This window comes from Osmerus eperlanus, chromosome 25, assembly GCF_963692335.1.
Source record: "Osmerus eperlanus chromosome 25, fOsmEpe2.1, whole genome shotgun sequence".
Classification (NCBI taxonomy): Eukaryota; Metazoa; Chordata; class Actinopteri; order Osmeriformes; family Osmeridae; genus Osmerus; species Osmerus eperlanus.
In genome coordinates this window covers 5,515,895-5,530,574 of record NC_085042.1, presented here as the reverse complement: position 1 = coordinate 5,530,574, position 14,680 = coordinate 5,515,895, and the positions used below count along the sequence as shown (strand labels likewise).

General features: G+C 46.6%; 3 protein-coding genes across 6 annotated transcripts; 2 read left to right on the top strand and 1 right to left on the bottom strand.

The window, feature by feature from the left end:
* On the top strand, positions 1–2,820 carry LOC134012082 (UDP-glucuronosyltransferase 2A2-like). Its single transcript, XM_062451708.1, has 6 exons — positions 1–746; positions 1,033–1,181; positions 1,295–1,426; positions 1,649–1,736; positions 1,927–2,146; positions 2,239–2,820. The coding sequence occupies exons 1-6, from the start codon at positions 29–31 to the stop codon at positions 2,522–2,524; spliced, it is 1,593 nt and encodes a 530-aa protein (XP_062307692.1). The 5' UTR covers positions 1–28; the 3' UTR covers positions 2,525–2,820.
* Positions 2,203–10,736, bottom strand: zgc:152968 (uncharacterized protein LOC564848 homolog). 3 transcript variants are annotated; one of them, XM_062451704.1, is made up of 17 exons: positions 10,396–10,736; positions 9,788–9,885; positions 7,931–9,489; positions 7,756–7,845; positions 7,318–7,558; positions 6,753–7,057; positions 6,498–6,638; positions 6,283–6,397; positions 6,093–6,164; positions 5,601–5,741; positions 5,005–5,118; positions 4,844–4,917; positions 4,642–4,746; positions 4,280–4,395; positions 3,997–4,135; positions 3,751–3,871; positions 2,203–3,225 (listed from the first exon to the last, which is right to left on the bottom strand). In XM_062451704.1, the coding sequence occupies exons 2-17, from the start codon at positions 9,825–9,827 to the stop codon at positions 3,134–3,136; spliced, it is 3,465 nt and encodes a 1,154-aa protein (XP_062307688.1). In that variant the 5' UTR covers positions 9,828–9,885; positions 10,396–10,736; the 3' UTR covers positions 2,203–3,133. The 3 variants fall into 3 exon arrangements, with proteins under 3 accessions (XP_062307688.1, XP_062307689.1, XP_062307687.1); XM_062451705.1 differs by lacking the exon at positions 9,788–9,885; XM_062451703.1 differs by lacking the exon at positions 10,396–10,736 and having other exon boundaries at positions 9,788–10,011.
* poli (polymerase (DNA directed) iota) lies at positions 9,801–14,254 on the top strand. 2 transcript variants are annotated; one of them, XM_062451706.1, is made up of 10 exons: positions 9,801–10,482; positions 10,614–10,745; positions 10,859–11,023; positions 11,167–11,313; positions 11,595–11,831; positions 11,971–12,149; positions 12,250–12,341; positions 12,438–12,571; positions 12,677–12,885; positions 13,188–14,254. In XM_062451706.1, the coding sequence occupies exons 1-10, from the start codon at positions 10,410–10,412 to the stop codon at positions 14,049–14,051; spliced, it is 2,232 nt and encodes a 743-aa protein (XP_062307690.1). In that variant the 5' UTR covers positions 9,801–10,409; the 3' UTR covers positions 14,052–14,254. The 2 variants fall into 2 exon arrangements, with proteins under 2 accessions (XP_062307690.1, XP_062307691.1); XM_062451707.1 differs by having other exon boundaries at positions 9,803–10,482; positions 13,203–14,254.
* Positions 14,255–14,680: the final 426 nt, after the last annotated feature.

The window sequence follows — 14,680 nt, the reverse complement described above, 5'->3', positions numbered from 1 at the left end:
CACGTTTCCATATGCACATGCACTCACCATGAAGCTGGCACGGTATGTCGCGTTGTGCGTGAGCCTACTGTGGTTCGCAGAGCCTGTGAATGGAGGAAACATCTTAGTTTGGCACACTGAAGGAAGCCACTGGATTAACCTCAAGCCGGTCCTGGACGTTCTGATGGACAAGGGACACAATGTGACAGTCCTGATTCAGAGTGCCACCATTTTCATGAACCCCAACGAACCCTCTCGCTTCAACTACGAACCGTTCAACGTCACCTCCTCTTTCGAGGAGATGAACGACTTTCTCGAGGAATTCATTCACTTCTCCATGTACGAGATGGAACATCTCGACCTGTTTCGCCTCCACGTGAAGTTCCTCGACCTCATGCAGAGGGACATGCGTCTGTCTCTGAAGGTGTGCGCCGGGCTCCTCCAGTCAGACGGAGTCATGGGGAAACTGAAGGCGGCCAAGTACGACCTCCTGCTCGCTGATCCCATCTACTACTGCAGTGACCTCCTAGCAGACGTTCTGGACGTCCCTCTGGTGTACACCCTGCGTTTCTCCAACGCTTTCACCTGGGAGAGGCTGTGCGGCCAGATGCCCGCACCCCCCTCCTATGTTCCTGGAGTCATGATCAAGTACACGGACCAGATGAGCTTCTCTGAAAGGTTCTGGAATTTCCTGTTTTATGCGTCTCAGGATGTGCTTTCGTACAGCATGTGGAGGGAGCTGGATAGGTTCTACAGTGAGGTCAAAGGTGAGCTCAACGCAGAGGATTTAGCGTTACTAAATCTAAGTTGCTGTGTGGGTTAGAGTTGGGGTTAGGTAGTGCGGTGTGAGATGTTTTGGAGGGAAAGCTTGTAAACAACCATCCGATCTATTGATTCATAAAGGTATGGTAACGGCTGTGTGGATGTGGGTCGTCTGCTAATCATTCCATGTGACACGGTAGTTATCTTAACGATTCATTCCATGAAAGAATCGTTAAGATAACTACTGTGTCACTCATTTCTACTGAAACGTTTTGCCTGGCCAATCAACAGGGAAGCCGGTGACTTTTTGTGAGACAATGGGCAAAGCAGACATTTGGCTGATCCGCACATATTGGGACTTTGAGTACCCCCGCCCCTTCCTGCCTAACTTTAAGTTTGTGGGAGGGATCCACTGTAAGCCTGCCAAACCCTTACCAAAGGTACGGCTACGGCATGTTCACCTCAAACCATACCTTTTCAATCTGCATCCGTCTTACTACCTGAAATTTCAGAAGACAAGATACTTTTTTTTTTTCACTTCCTGTGTCGTCAGGATATGGAGGAGTTTGTGCAGAGTTCGGGGGACGATGGGATTGTGGTCTTCACCCTTGGGTCCATGATCAAGAACATGACCATGCAGAGGAGCAATGTGATCGCCTCGGCCCTGGCTCAGATTCCACAGAAGGTCAAACTAGCCACATGCTACAAACATGTTTACTGCCTTGCTCCTACACTGCTCACCTGTAGCCCCAGCCCTTTCCAGCACAGAAACTGAATTTGTTTTTATAAAGTAGGCTGAAACTGAAGGCTGAAACCTTCCACAAAAAAAAACACATTACCCAACACTCAGTAAAGCGCACTTTGTCAATGTTCTCTGAACAGTATGTGTGCGTTTTCCTGTGGCCAGGTGCTATGGCGACACGGCGGGGAGAAGCCAGAGACCTTGGGGAACAACACGAGAATTTTTAACTGGATGCCACAGAACGACCTGCTGGGTACCCCACAACTATATAATCTGTAATAAACCTATTGTGCAAATCAACTAAACCATTAGAGAGATGCTACATAATACACAATACAGTACAATGCCATTATTTACCATCCAAGTGCCAACATTGAAAAAAAAGTTGCTCACTTGATATCTGATACCTTCCTCTCTGTACTCCATTCTGCCCCGGCTAAAAGGTCACCCAAAGACCAAAGCTTTCATCACACATGGTGGAACCAATGGGATCTACGAGGCCATCTACCATGGTGTTCCCATGGTGGGGATCCCCATGTTTGCTGATCAGCCCGACAACATGGAACACATGAAGGCCAAGGGAGCTGCCGTCATCATGAACTTCAACTCAATGCAAACCCAGGACCTGGTGGACGGACTCAAAGCGGTCATTTACGACCCATTGTAAGACACTTTTAATACTCAGTAACAAAAAGTATGGTTAAATCAAATCAATGAAATCAATGTTTACTATGTACATTTACTGTGTTGGACAGGTACAAGGAGAATGCTATGAAGTTGTCCAGGATTCACCATGACAGGCCCATCAGCCCTTTAGACGAGGCCGTGTTCTGGATCGAGTTCACCATGAGGAACAAAGGAGCTAAACACCTGCGGGTCCAGGCCCACCAGCTCGCCTGGTATCAGTATTCGTGTCTGGACGTGCTGGCCTTCCTCCTGGCCTTCACCCTGCTGCTCACCTTCCTCTTCGTCAAAACATGCAGCTTCTGCGTCAGGAAGTGCTGCGGCCGTGGGGGGAAACCCAAAAGCAAGGCAGACTGAATCAACCAGGGAACGAGAGTCTTTGCCTGCTCGTTTGAGGGTGAAAGATTCTGGGGTTATCGGTCGCATGCTTGTCAGTTTGCCTAGCACACCCTGTGTATGCTCATTCAAAAGAATTAGCAACCAAGCCAGCATTTTATATGGGGCACACACAATATAATTACACTTATTGTTATCAGGTGTGCATTTAACGTTTTCCCAATTGACATAATTGCTAAGAGCTGGTGTCAACCCAATTATAAACAATATCTCTATTAGAAAATGTAGCCAAGAATCAATAAATAACACAATGTTTATACTGCATCTTTACTTTCACCATATCAATCCATGTGTTCCTTAATTCATATATAGTAAACTATACCCAAATAATAATTGCACAGGCAGTAGCGACAGTTTAGACAAAATAAAGCCTCATAGAAAAGCAAACTGTTGAACGTGACAAAATAACAACACAAAAACGTCACCTCTCCACCTAAACTCTCTTCCCATTTGAAGAACAGAGCCAACTTCAAAATAAACTTTATACAAGCGACATTGTGACATTTCAACACGTGTAACACTGTGACATTCAAAGGATAAACAAGGTGTACAATGTCTTTATTGAGCCCGTCACCATCTCTTGGCTTTGCCGTCTTCTCGGACCTTCCAGAGCATGAGCTCCATGCAGGCAGAGGCATCGTCCGCAGTGTCATGCCCGCCCACTAGGATAGAGAACAGTATCACACATAGCATTGTTACAAATAATACATATACAAATAAAACCTCACTGTTTTTGTACCCTACACTAATAATGTTAAATAAAGCATTAAACCTCACTGTTTATGTACCCTACACTAATAATGTTAAATAAAGCATTAAACCTCACTGTTTATGTACCCTACACTAATAATGTGAAATAAAACATTAAACTTAAGTGTTTGTTTACCCTACACTAATTGTACCCTACACTAGAGTTTAGCATTAGGTGGCCATGTAATTTGTCATTTTTTCAGATGTAAGCAGTATATTAAAACAAGTAATTTGTGAAGGGCAACTATGCTACCATCTTAGACATTGTTCTATTACCATAATTTCCTTTCCTGATGTTGATTCTAACAGGTATAATTTCAGTCCAAGGGTGCTCATAGTGACATTCACTGTTCATGAAAATACATCTGAATACAAAATATGAGTAACATGGTGAATGCATGTCACATTTCCAGAGAAAGGGTGTGCGTGTGTCCCACCACTCTCTTGAATGATCCTCCTCAGGTAGTCCGTGGTCAGACTGTGCAGGCTCAGTTTGTGAGGCAGGCCCAGACGGTGAGGGAACGCCACGGACGTGTCCACCACTGTCCCATGGAGCAGCTGACACACACACACACACACACACAACTAAAGGGTAACACTTTAGATCCAGGTTGCTTGTGTTTAGTGTTAGTTGATAGGCTCTAATATGATCTACAGTGGAGAACCAGGAAGGTTCAGTTCACCTTGAGAGCACGGAGGTCCGTCTCCAGGCTGTGACCTATCAGGATGGTGTCTGAGCTGACGAACCCCAGCAGAGTCTCCTGCACGTCCCGGACTGAGGGACTGGCATCTGCCACATCACCCTCACCCACACCCGAAAACCTGGAAACAAAAAGCTGGATTCTCTTTCAGGTGATCTCAGTGGAGATCCGACAGAGCCAGTGGACTTTGACAGACCCTTGTTCAAAGGCTTAACTCCCCCCCGCTCTCCTCCAAGTATTACACCAGGGCAGAGTGGTAGCTCACCTGGTGTTGTAGTCGATGACCTCGTGGTCAGGTTTGACAAAGGTGTCATAGATGACCTGCAGGTCCGAGTTGACCACGGTCACTCTAACCAGCTCCAAGCCGTGGGTGGTGTAGCACTGAAGCCAAACCAAACTCATGAGGTTGTGACATGTCATACGGACACCATCATAAACAGGAAGCAGAGGATGTACATTTACATTTAGTCATTTAGCAGACGTCATTTGGCACAGCCGGGAATCGAACCGGTAACCTTCACATTACTAGCCCGACTCCCTAACCGCTCAGCCACCTGACTCCCTATTAAATATAAAAGGGAAATGAGCCCCATGGAGGGGTTGAAGTGATTGGAAGTGGCCTCTCACCATTTCGGTGTCGACAGCGTAGACACCTGGGCAGGTGTGCTCCGAGGCTGGTCTGGGGCCAGTCCCCACAAAGCCATCCAGGTTCATCGCGTCGTGGACGTGCAGCTGGACGACAAACCATGTCGAGAGAGACATTATAGACACCATGTCGAGATGCTCCCTTTAAAAGGAATCGCGTTTGCGGCTGCATGTAGTGAGATACCTTGAAGACCTGACACCCGGGCGCTCCAACCACACCCTCACAGCAGCTGTAACGTGTCTCCACGCCACCTGGTACTAAACATACAGGAAGGTTTTATTGAATAAAAAAAACGGCCACTACTCTGGTCTTAAAAAAAAAACATGTTTGAGGTTCCACCTTACCTTTGTTTTCAACACCTTTCCCATAGTGGTAGGTGCACTCCTCCCTACGGCTGGGCTTTCCTGTTTGGCCCACGGAGTAAGTGGCACCACAACGACAGCAGATCCTTTTCAGGGCTTTTTAAAAATGTTGCACCGCAAAAGACACAGGTCAAGAAGGAGAGAAGAGTTAGATAGGGGATGGATATAGCTCAGGTGGTAGACCTAGAGGTTGCAGGTTCAATTCTCACTCTGTACGTCGCTTTGAATTAAAGTGTCCGCTAAATGAATCCATGAGAACTTCCCAATGGAAAGTGGCTTAAGTATGCCCTCTACAGGCATGGAAGAGAATGACATGCTATTAAAACCCACTGAGTTTATTTAGATTTTTTACCATTATTGTTTTCACACACAAACTAAGAGAAATACCACCACCAAATCAAACTGCTGAATCACATCCCTGGATCTGTCTGCGATTGAGTGTGATGAGGGCGAGTATGGCTTCGGGGCCGATCATTTGGATACAGATCCAAGAGGTTGCAGGTTCAAATCCCCCTGTGTGTATGTCGCTTTGGAGAACAGTCTGCCAAGTAAACACAGTATGACAGTGTTGTACTTACGGTCGGTCGGTCCCTTCTTGCTGTCTGAAAACAGTATAGCAGTGCCAGGCTGCTCTGGATGCTGCAGAGGGTAGTTGTTCTCTGTCAGGGACTCATCAGACAGAAGGTGCTCCTTCAAACTCTCATACAACTGAGAATCAGCTGGATAAAAAAAAAAAGATGGAGCATAGGTGGTTTTCTTATGGGAAGAATAAGGAAAGTAACCATGGCGATATCAAGACATGCTCAACTACAGTACAAGGAGGTGTAATAATTGCAGCAACTTAACTACTTGTAAGGTATCCGAGGTTCAGACATCTGTATAGAAAACTGAACTTCCCACATTTATTTATATTGCCCTGCTTCAACTATAAACATCTCCCAGAGCCATAATTCATGTCAGTGGTTGGACCTCACTAAAACTCAGAAGCTAGTTATAGTGTGGACCTGAATAATGGTGTATTATATGTTGGTGTTCAGGATTGAATGTGATGGGGCTGGGTTGCTACAGACCCTTTCCCCTTAGGGCTTTGACCATGAGTGGAATCTTCCCTCTGGGCATCTGTTCCCTGGCCTCCTGTTCAACTGCAGAATAATTTTTTAAATCAACAAATACCTTTGCAATGCAAGTGGCTTTAGAAATAACTGAACTAAAACGGTGCTAAAAATACATTTTTCCTGTCAACCATTTACACAATCCCACCTTTGGCTGCGGTTGTACTTTGGTTCTTTAGCCTCTTCAGTGCGTTGACAGCAACACTCAGATACTTGAGTTTGTTGACGCTGCGGTCATAGACAGTCTTCTCCTCAGCCAGAGCCTGTGGGACACAGTACTCAAGTTCCTGTGGCTGCCCTGTCCGACTTGAACACTCAGGACAACTAATGATTAGACCTTTACAATAGACACGTTGAAAGCACCTTTTCAAAGGCCTCCTGCACAGTGCCGGACGTTTTAAGGAACTCCTCCACAAACAGATTGACGTAACGCTGCCGTACGTCGTGAGGGACTTTAACATTGACCTCAGGACGGAGCTTGGCTTTCCGCTTGGAGGAAATGGGCTGGAGGAGGGTACGGAACATGGGACAGTAATATTTGGGTTAAATACCCAGTCACATGTTAAATGAACGATTACATGACCGATTTATCACAAAACGTATAGTTCTGTTGCTCACCCTGGCAGGGATATAAGTGGCAGGTTGAGGGGGCACAGGAAGATGAGACACCGAGGGGGGGTGCACTGGTGTTATTGGTATGGTGGCTGGAAGGGCCGACCTGAACACTGGTGTTACAGGAGTAGCAACGGGACTTATTTGGCCAGTTACTGGAATGAACGGGCTGACTATTTGAGTGGCTGGGCTGACAATCTGCGTTCCTGAGGTGGAGATGGAGGGCAGAGCATAGCTACCCTCTGGTAGGATGAAGTGGAGGTTGTTGCCCACCTTGATGGCATGACCCAACGGTATGACCTTCATACAGGCTGGGGGTGGAGGGGTCAGAAATAAGCATTTGGTACAAAGGAAGAACGTTAGAAACGCCGCAAACAACTTGTAAAAATAGACATTTGATCTATGTCCCTACATCTCCTTGCTTTATATGCACTGAGATTCTTTCCAAAGGGAAGTTCAGGTCAGGATTTCAACCTCTGACCCCTTGATCTGCAGTTAAATACTTTACCACTGAGCTATACCTACTGCACACTGCACATATACACATAGGTGTAGCTCAACTATGACTTACCGTTTTGCACAGGGGTGGGGTGATTGGAAGGGGAATGAGTGGGGGGAGGCAAGAGTGTCAACACCTTCCTCTGAGTGGAGGCGGAAGAGGAGGAGGAGATGAAGGCCTGGCCGCCCTTCAGGACTGCAGTCAGCATGGAAGCTCTCTGTTGCAGCTGCTGGATCCTGGAGACGGGGGCCGGGGCAGATGCTGATGGCCCCTGCAGAGGAACTATCACCTGGGCTTTACTCTTCGCCACTGGCTGAGGATGAGAGAGGGTGGCAGATGCCTCAGTAGAAGTACAGTTATCGCAGTCAGTAGAAATTCTTTCATTGTTTTTCAAGGATTTCATTTTCATGAGGAATTATACTTTTTTTTTTGACAATGACACTGAACAGTGCATTGCAGAGAATTCTTTTCATGTCTGTAAGGAATGATGACTGAGTTTTGGTGGCATACCTCAGGGAGCTTGGACACATGGGCCACCCTCTTCCTCTGGGCTGGCAAAGCTTTGGGCTTCACAGTCAACTCTGCATCCACGCTCCCCACCTTCAACACACAAGGACAAAAGCCTCATTCCCAATAAACATCCACAAGTTGGAAGCTCTGCCCCGATCCCTCGTCTTATACTCACCTGTGAATCAGGAATGGACGCGGGAGCCTTCTCCTCCTCCTTGTTAGCTTCCATGAAGATACGGTAGCATTCCTCCATAGGGTCGCTGTCAGACAACTCCACGTCTGAATAGTTGAGCTCCTCCTCCTCCGAACTCGACTTGACGCCGTCGAGCCGTTGGAGCCCTCCAGGCTCCAGCCCAGGCTGCAGCCCGGGCTGCCCAGACAGAGCTACAGTTGGGCAGGCTGCTGCAGCAGCTGTATGGGGCTGAGATGTGGAGGGCACCTGGAGGGGTTGGCAAGGCTGACATGGGGTGACCCCCGCAGTAGAGGCAGCTTGCTCCATACCGTTTACAGGATAGAGAGCAGAAGCAAATTCCATCGTGGCTGGTTGTTGTTGTAGAATGTTCTGGTTACATGGCGGTGATAGATTTTGGGGGGGCGACCAGTAGTTATGGGCCATGCTCTGATAAGACTGGTGCAGGTCACAAGGCTGGTTTTCTGTCGGGAGTTGGTAGGACAGAGAGAAAGGGGGGCAATGAGCATCGATGGAGGATAGCTCACTTTCAAGCAAGCCGGATTCTGCCATTAGGGACGTCTCACATTCCCTCACAGGTGTGTCTTCATAGTTATGCATCTGTGTGGAAAACTCTGTATTGGGCCGGTCAGGTTCGGTGCTACAGGTCCTCACCACTTTGGACAAAGGCTCTTGATATCGAACTATCCTATCACTTTCACTCCTAAGGTCTTCCAGACATCTGGATAAATCATCAAATACAGTCACGACGTTGACTTCACTCCTGTTACTCTGGTAAGCGGAGAAACTCGACAGGTGTCCAGTGCTGTCTATGCTCACCACCTCCTCTGCCTCGGACACCACAGTCTGGGGCTTCACCATGGCTACCTGGGAGGTTGTTGGAAGAGGGGAAGGAACACCAGCTACAGTTGGAACAGACCTGTCTTCCGGAACTCCCTCTGAGACTTCCTGTTCTGTTTCTGCAAGGGCGTTCTGGAGCTTTGGAGCTCGAGGCCTCTTCCTGTCAGGGGAGGGGGGGACATCAATGATGAGGACCCCCTCTTCTTCCGATTCGTCAACTAACCCAGATGACAGAAGCGTCTCTTGAGCACCACACACCGTTTCACGAATTCTTTTCACAACCTGTCTACTTTTTACCTTCTGTTCCTTACTAGGCTTGAGTTTGTACTCCACTGAGCTGCCTGAACGCAAGTCAGCAGAGAAGTTGGACAAAGGATCATATTCCAAATCGGTTCTAGGTTTGGAGTTGTCGACTACGTACTTCACCAATGGACTGTGTTGTTTAACAGGCAAACATTGTCGGTTTCCATTAAAATCTTTACCTTCACTTTCAGGTTTGTAAATAGACACTTTCCTTGATCCTATGCTGGTACTTTCCACCTCGACTGTTTGATACTTAGACAGTCTTTTTTGTTCCTTCTCTACCTCACTTTTAACCGTTTCAATTTCTTTGTTGATCCTCTCCAACTCCAACAGGCAGGTGTCCCTGTCTTCCTTTCTTACAGAAGATCCATTGATGGCAGTAGAAGGATTCCTTTTTAGTCCTGTTCACAGTCGGGAGAAAAATGACAGAGTTTAGTCTTTTAATTCTGTAATTAAACAGCGGAAACATTTCCCATCCAAGTCCAATATTTTACCCTATAACTGCTTAACGTCTTACAAGAGCCAAAACACGATTTTGGCATTGGTTGCCATGTGTGCGTTCACGCAGTGATGAAACAGCCAGCACCTCATTGGCACATTATCAAACAACGTGCACGTGGGAATAATCAATATTCTAAAGTAATTAACTCCTCTGCTGGACAATAAATGTTAAAATGGACTAGCATAACACTCACTAACCTGCTACTGTTACCGATGACTCGTATAGCGAGTCAAACATTGCCCGTTCCTCTTTAGCATGCTTGTATAGACAGTGTGGCCGCTCACAGAGGTCAAGTCTGAAAAACGGACAATCTATTAAACCGAAGAACCCAGCCGAGGGCAACATCAGCAAAACACCATTTGCTTCGGTCAACTTCCAAGCAAGAGCACCGAAGCGTATCCCTTATTACAAAAAACCTGCTTGAATAAAGTACCCTACCTGCCGTGACGTCAGACATAGGCCTACCTGAGACCTTAGCTGTCAATGCTGATAACCCAATTTGCATAATCTAAAAATGTAAATGATGATTGCATTGCCCAGAGAGGGTATGAAATGATATGCATGGATGGTATAATATATTGTCGTGTTCATTTACATTCAAGTTGCCTGTTTTAAATCTGAAGGCTAATAATGGTGTGATTGTAAAAACATTCCAACACAGAAGGTGGCACTGTGGCGCATTTTGGTGTTCAGCAAATCAGAAAAAATGGAGAAGCGTGTCCACACAGCAACTGAAAATCAAAACACAAATATGTAATTTATAATTAGCTGGTAGTGACAGTTCAGTGCCCCTCAGTCTACTTACTTTTAGGAATAAACATGAATGTAGATGACATTGACGAAGATGAAACTGACTGGAACAGCACAGACTTAGCACTACCTGCACCTCCCCGTGAGTTGGCACTGACTCAGGAAAAGGCTCGAAGGATTAGCCTATGGATTTTTCCGTTTCAAAGTTCTATGTATAAAAGACTATCCATGCGGTATTATTTACGTTAACAGAAAAGAACGTGCTTCTTTCAGGTACCGAAGCCAAAGTCATCAGTAACGTACTCCAACTAGCATCGCCAAGAGTCATCCTGCATTTTGACATGGATTGTTTCTACGCCCAGGTTGAAATGATCCGAAACCCAGCGCTACGGAATGTGCCACTAGGTCACTATACTGAATATCTCTCTTCTCTAGATTAATCTTTAACGGTTTACCATTAAAAAATAACCTACTGTCAGAGTATGACTTTAACAAAGCTTATATTTCCCAATCCCTAGGTATTCAGCAGAAATACATTATCGTCACCTGTAACTATGTAGCCAGGGACCATGGTGTCACCAAGCTAATGTCAGTGACTGATGCTTTAGAGAAATGTCCTCAGTTGGTGATGGTTAAAGGAGAGGATCTAACTCACTATAGGGAGACGTCTTACAAGGTCACAGGTATGTAGGCAACCTCCAAGCAGTTCTAAGTGGATGAATCTCGACTTGCACTTCAAACTACATTCTAACACAGTGAACATGCTCCTGAGAAGTGCTGTAGAGGAAGTGAACCCTCACCCATGGCTGTCCTGTCCACTATCCAGAGCTGCTGACGTCCTACTGTCCGTTGGTGGAGAGACTAGGCTTTGATGAAAACTTCATGGACATCACCGAGTTGGTGGAGAAAAAGCTGACCCAGGGGAATGAGGCCACAGAGTTCTCATTCAAAGGACACGTTTACAATCACAGCAGTGAGTGGCTTTAGTTCTCACAGCACGTAGTTGTTCTGGCTTGACACCAACTGCAGCCGAATGAAACCGAGATATGTGTTAAGAAACTGCTCAAATTTAAATGGCCACTTTGCATCTGTCTTCCGGTTTCCATTTGCGGTGTGATCCCCTTTTGCATTCAAGCTAATCTTTCTAAAAAGCTCTTTCTAAAAAGTTCTTTCTAAACAGCAGAATCTCTGCCAGCTTGAATGTAGGGCATGTTAACTAATCAAATTTGGGACGTTTTGATTTGGTTGTTTCAGACTTAGATGCTAACGCCAGGCACCACTCCAGACTGGCGGTAGGCTCCCACATTGCAGCAGAGCTCAGAGAAGACATTCACTCTAAACTGGGCCTGACTTGCTGTGCTGGTGTTGCCACCAACAAGCTGCTGGCTAAACTAGTGTCTGGCACCTTCAAACCCAATCAGCAGACCACTCTTCTACCGGAGAGCATCAGAGATATCATGGGCAGACTGAGTGGCCTACGGAAAGTGCCTGGTATAGGATGCCTACCGATGTTAGCTAATCTATGGTTGACCCATACGGGCAGTAACATTTGTATGTCGCTTTGAATGAAAGCGTCTGCTAAATGAATATGATGTAAACGTGTTTCTCTGTCGACCCACGTCATTGGTAGGAGTGGGACACCAGACTGCAAAGAGACTTCAGGCCCTGGGATTGGTCAGCGTACAGGACCTCCAGCTCTTCCCATTGGCTGAGCTTGTGCAGGAGTTTGGGTCCTCCACTGCTCAGCGGCTTCAAAATCTGGCTCTGGGCATCGACGAAGCCCCCGTTACCCCCACAGGTGCCCCCCAGGTATGACTATAGCTATTGACGGGCGGTTGAAAAGGCTTGGAGGTATTCATGTTTTAGCAGGAAAATGGAAGTGATATTATGTCTGTCCCCTGGATATCAGTCACTTAGCGATGAAGACTCCTTCAAGAAAATATCATCGGTGAAAGACGTTTTGCAAAAAGTCGAGGATCTGTTGGGCAGCCTCTTAGAGAGGTAAGAAAGTTGGCATTGTAGACCCATACAGACATAATGTCAAGCACACACAACGACAACCAGCTTTTAAGCTAAAGGGTTTGGATTTTATTTTAGGATGTACAAAGATGGCCGCCAGCCGCTTACTTTCCGACTGACCATCCGGAAATACACGGCCACCAACAAGTGGTTCAGCCGTGAGAGCCGTCAATGCCCCATCCCCAGCCACACAGGACAGAAGATCACCTCAGGTTCCTGTTTAAAACTTAACGTTACTACCCACATCAGGAGTTATGGACAAGTGTAGAAGTTACACACAATTCCTGTCATTCAGTTGTTGTTGTTTTTTTACCCAGGTAGCAGGGATGCCATAGCCCAGCTCATCTCCATTGCTTTGAAGCTGTTCCACAAGATGGTGGACACCAGCGCAGCATTCCACCTCACCCTGATTAACGTGTGCTTCAGTAACCTGCAGCCTCGAGGAGCTGCCAGCACCAAGGCTGCCATCAACTCCTTCTTCACGCCCAGATCACCTGGCAAGACGCAGCCCTCCTACCTGCATCAGGTAGAAGTCTAGGGGGTCAGATGGCTGAGCGGTTAGGGAGTCGGGCTATTAATCAGAAGGTTGTTGGTTCGATTCCCGGCCGTGCAAAATGCCGTTGTGTCCTTGGGCAAGGCACTTCACCCTACTTGCCTCGGGGAGAATGTCCCTGTACTTACTGTAAGTCGCTCTGGATAAGAGCGTCTGCTAAATGACTAAAATGACTAAAATGACTAAATGTCTAGCTTCTACTCTGCTCTACATACTTAATTATTCATTATGTTTCAGTTCTAATCTGTGTTTGTCCGTTTATCATTTGCACGCAGGAGGATTTGTCTCAGTGTGAGAGTTGCCCTTACCAGCAACGGGGTGGATCTGGTATGGGAGATGGTGGAGGCGTGGTATCAAGTGATCAAGGTGCTTCACACTGGCTACCAGAGACGCTTCCTCCTAACAGGAAGAGCCAGCTGTGGGGAGGGTCAGCGCCGAGACGTGACTCGCTAATCACTGTGCAGCCCCAGCCAGTCAAATCCCAGACTGGTCGAACACAGGGAAATGAAAAGGTTAACATTCCCAAGTCAAAGCCCTCTTTCCGACTGCCCCCCAACATCGACCCCGAAGTGTTCAGCCTGCTACCCGAAGACATTCAGAAAGAGCTGCTCTCCCCCGCCTATCCAGACCCCCCCAGACCCTCCCCCAGCCACAGCGCGCTGTCAGCAACAGCATCTGCTGGTGACAGGACACAGTCATCTCCCACAAAACGATCTCCTTCCTCTGACTCCATCTACCCGCTCGCCACATGCAAATTCGCTGAGTCATACAACACAATCACAGACAGAAAGGAGTCTGTCGGGGATTTGAAACTGCCAGACACACAGACATGTGGCGACCTCACGGTGCTGCCAGACCCTAAGGCACCACGGGGAGACTTTTCAGCAGAACAGGAGAAGACTGGACACCAGGTGTCTACGGACTCCATCTTCCCTAAAGACGTTGATCCGAGGGTGTTCTCTGAGCTGCCTGCGGATGTACAGAGAGACTTGCGGTCAGAATGGAAGCAGCAGAAAGTCCTTGGGAAGATCACTCCAAACTCAAAGCAAGAGAGGAAAACGTCCCTGGCCAAAGAGAGAAAGCCTCAAGCTAAAGGCAGTCAGACAAATAACTTACTAAAATATTTTAAGCCCAGCTAAAGTGTGTGTATTTTTTGTCTCCTTTTGGAGGCATACAAACCTTTGTGTATGATATTGAAAGAAATCTATTTTTGTCATTGAAGTTTTAAGTTACTGCAGACTAATACATTGTATGTTTAAAAGGGACAGAAAGTACAACATTGTAAATATTTGGTATGCAGACATTAAAATGTTAAAAGTAAAAATGATTGTCTTTATCAGTTTGGTATCACTTTGAATGCGTGTTAGCCCCTGTCAGTATAGTGAGGACAAACATTGAGCTTTTGCTGTAAATACTGCCCCCTGGTGGATTAATCTGACTGCATCAATTAAGTATGTAGATATTATGTACTGAGTAATGATCAACCTATGTTTTAGATAGATGCTCTGGATAGGTTGAGACTGGCCTGTAAATATAGCCATTGAACCATTGTACGTCAGACATTTTAACCCCATAAATGTCTTAAAGGTCTCCGCTTGGGAGGAACGCTTTGTGTTGGGTTTAGGGATTATCTTCCAAGGTTCTAGAGAGGTGAAAGAGCCGGGGGCCAGGAAGGGGTTTTCAAAGTCCTCAGCTGGCAGACTTTCACCGAAATCCACACAAGAACACATTATTTCAGGGCTGCAATTCCTGTTTTTTTCTCCCTCCC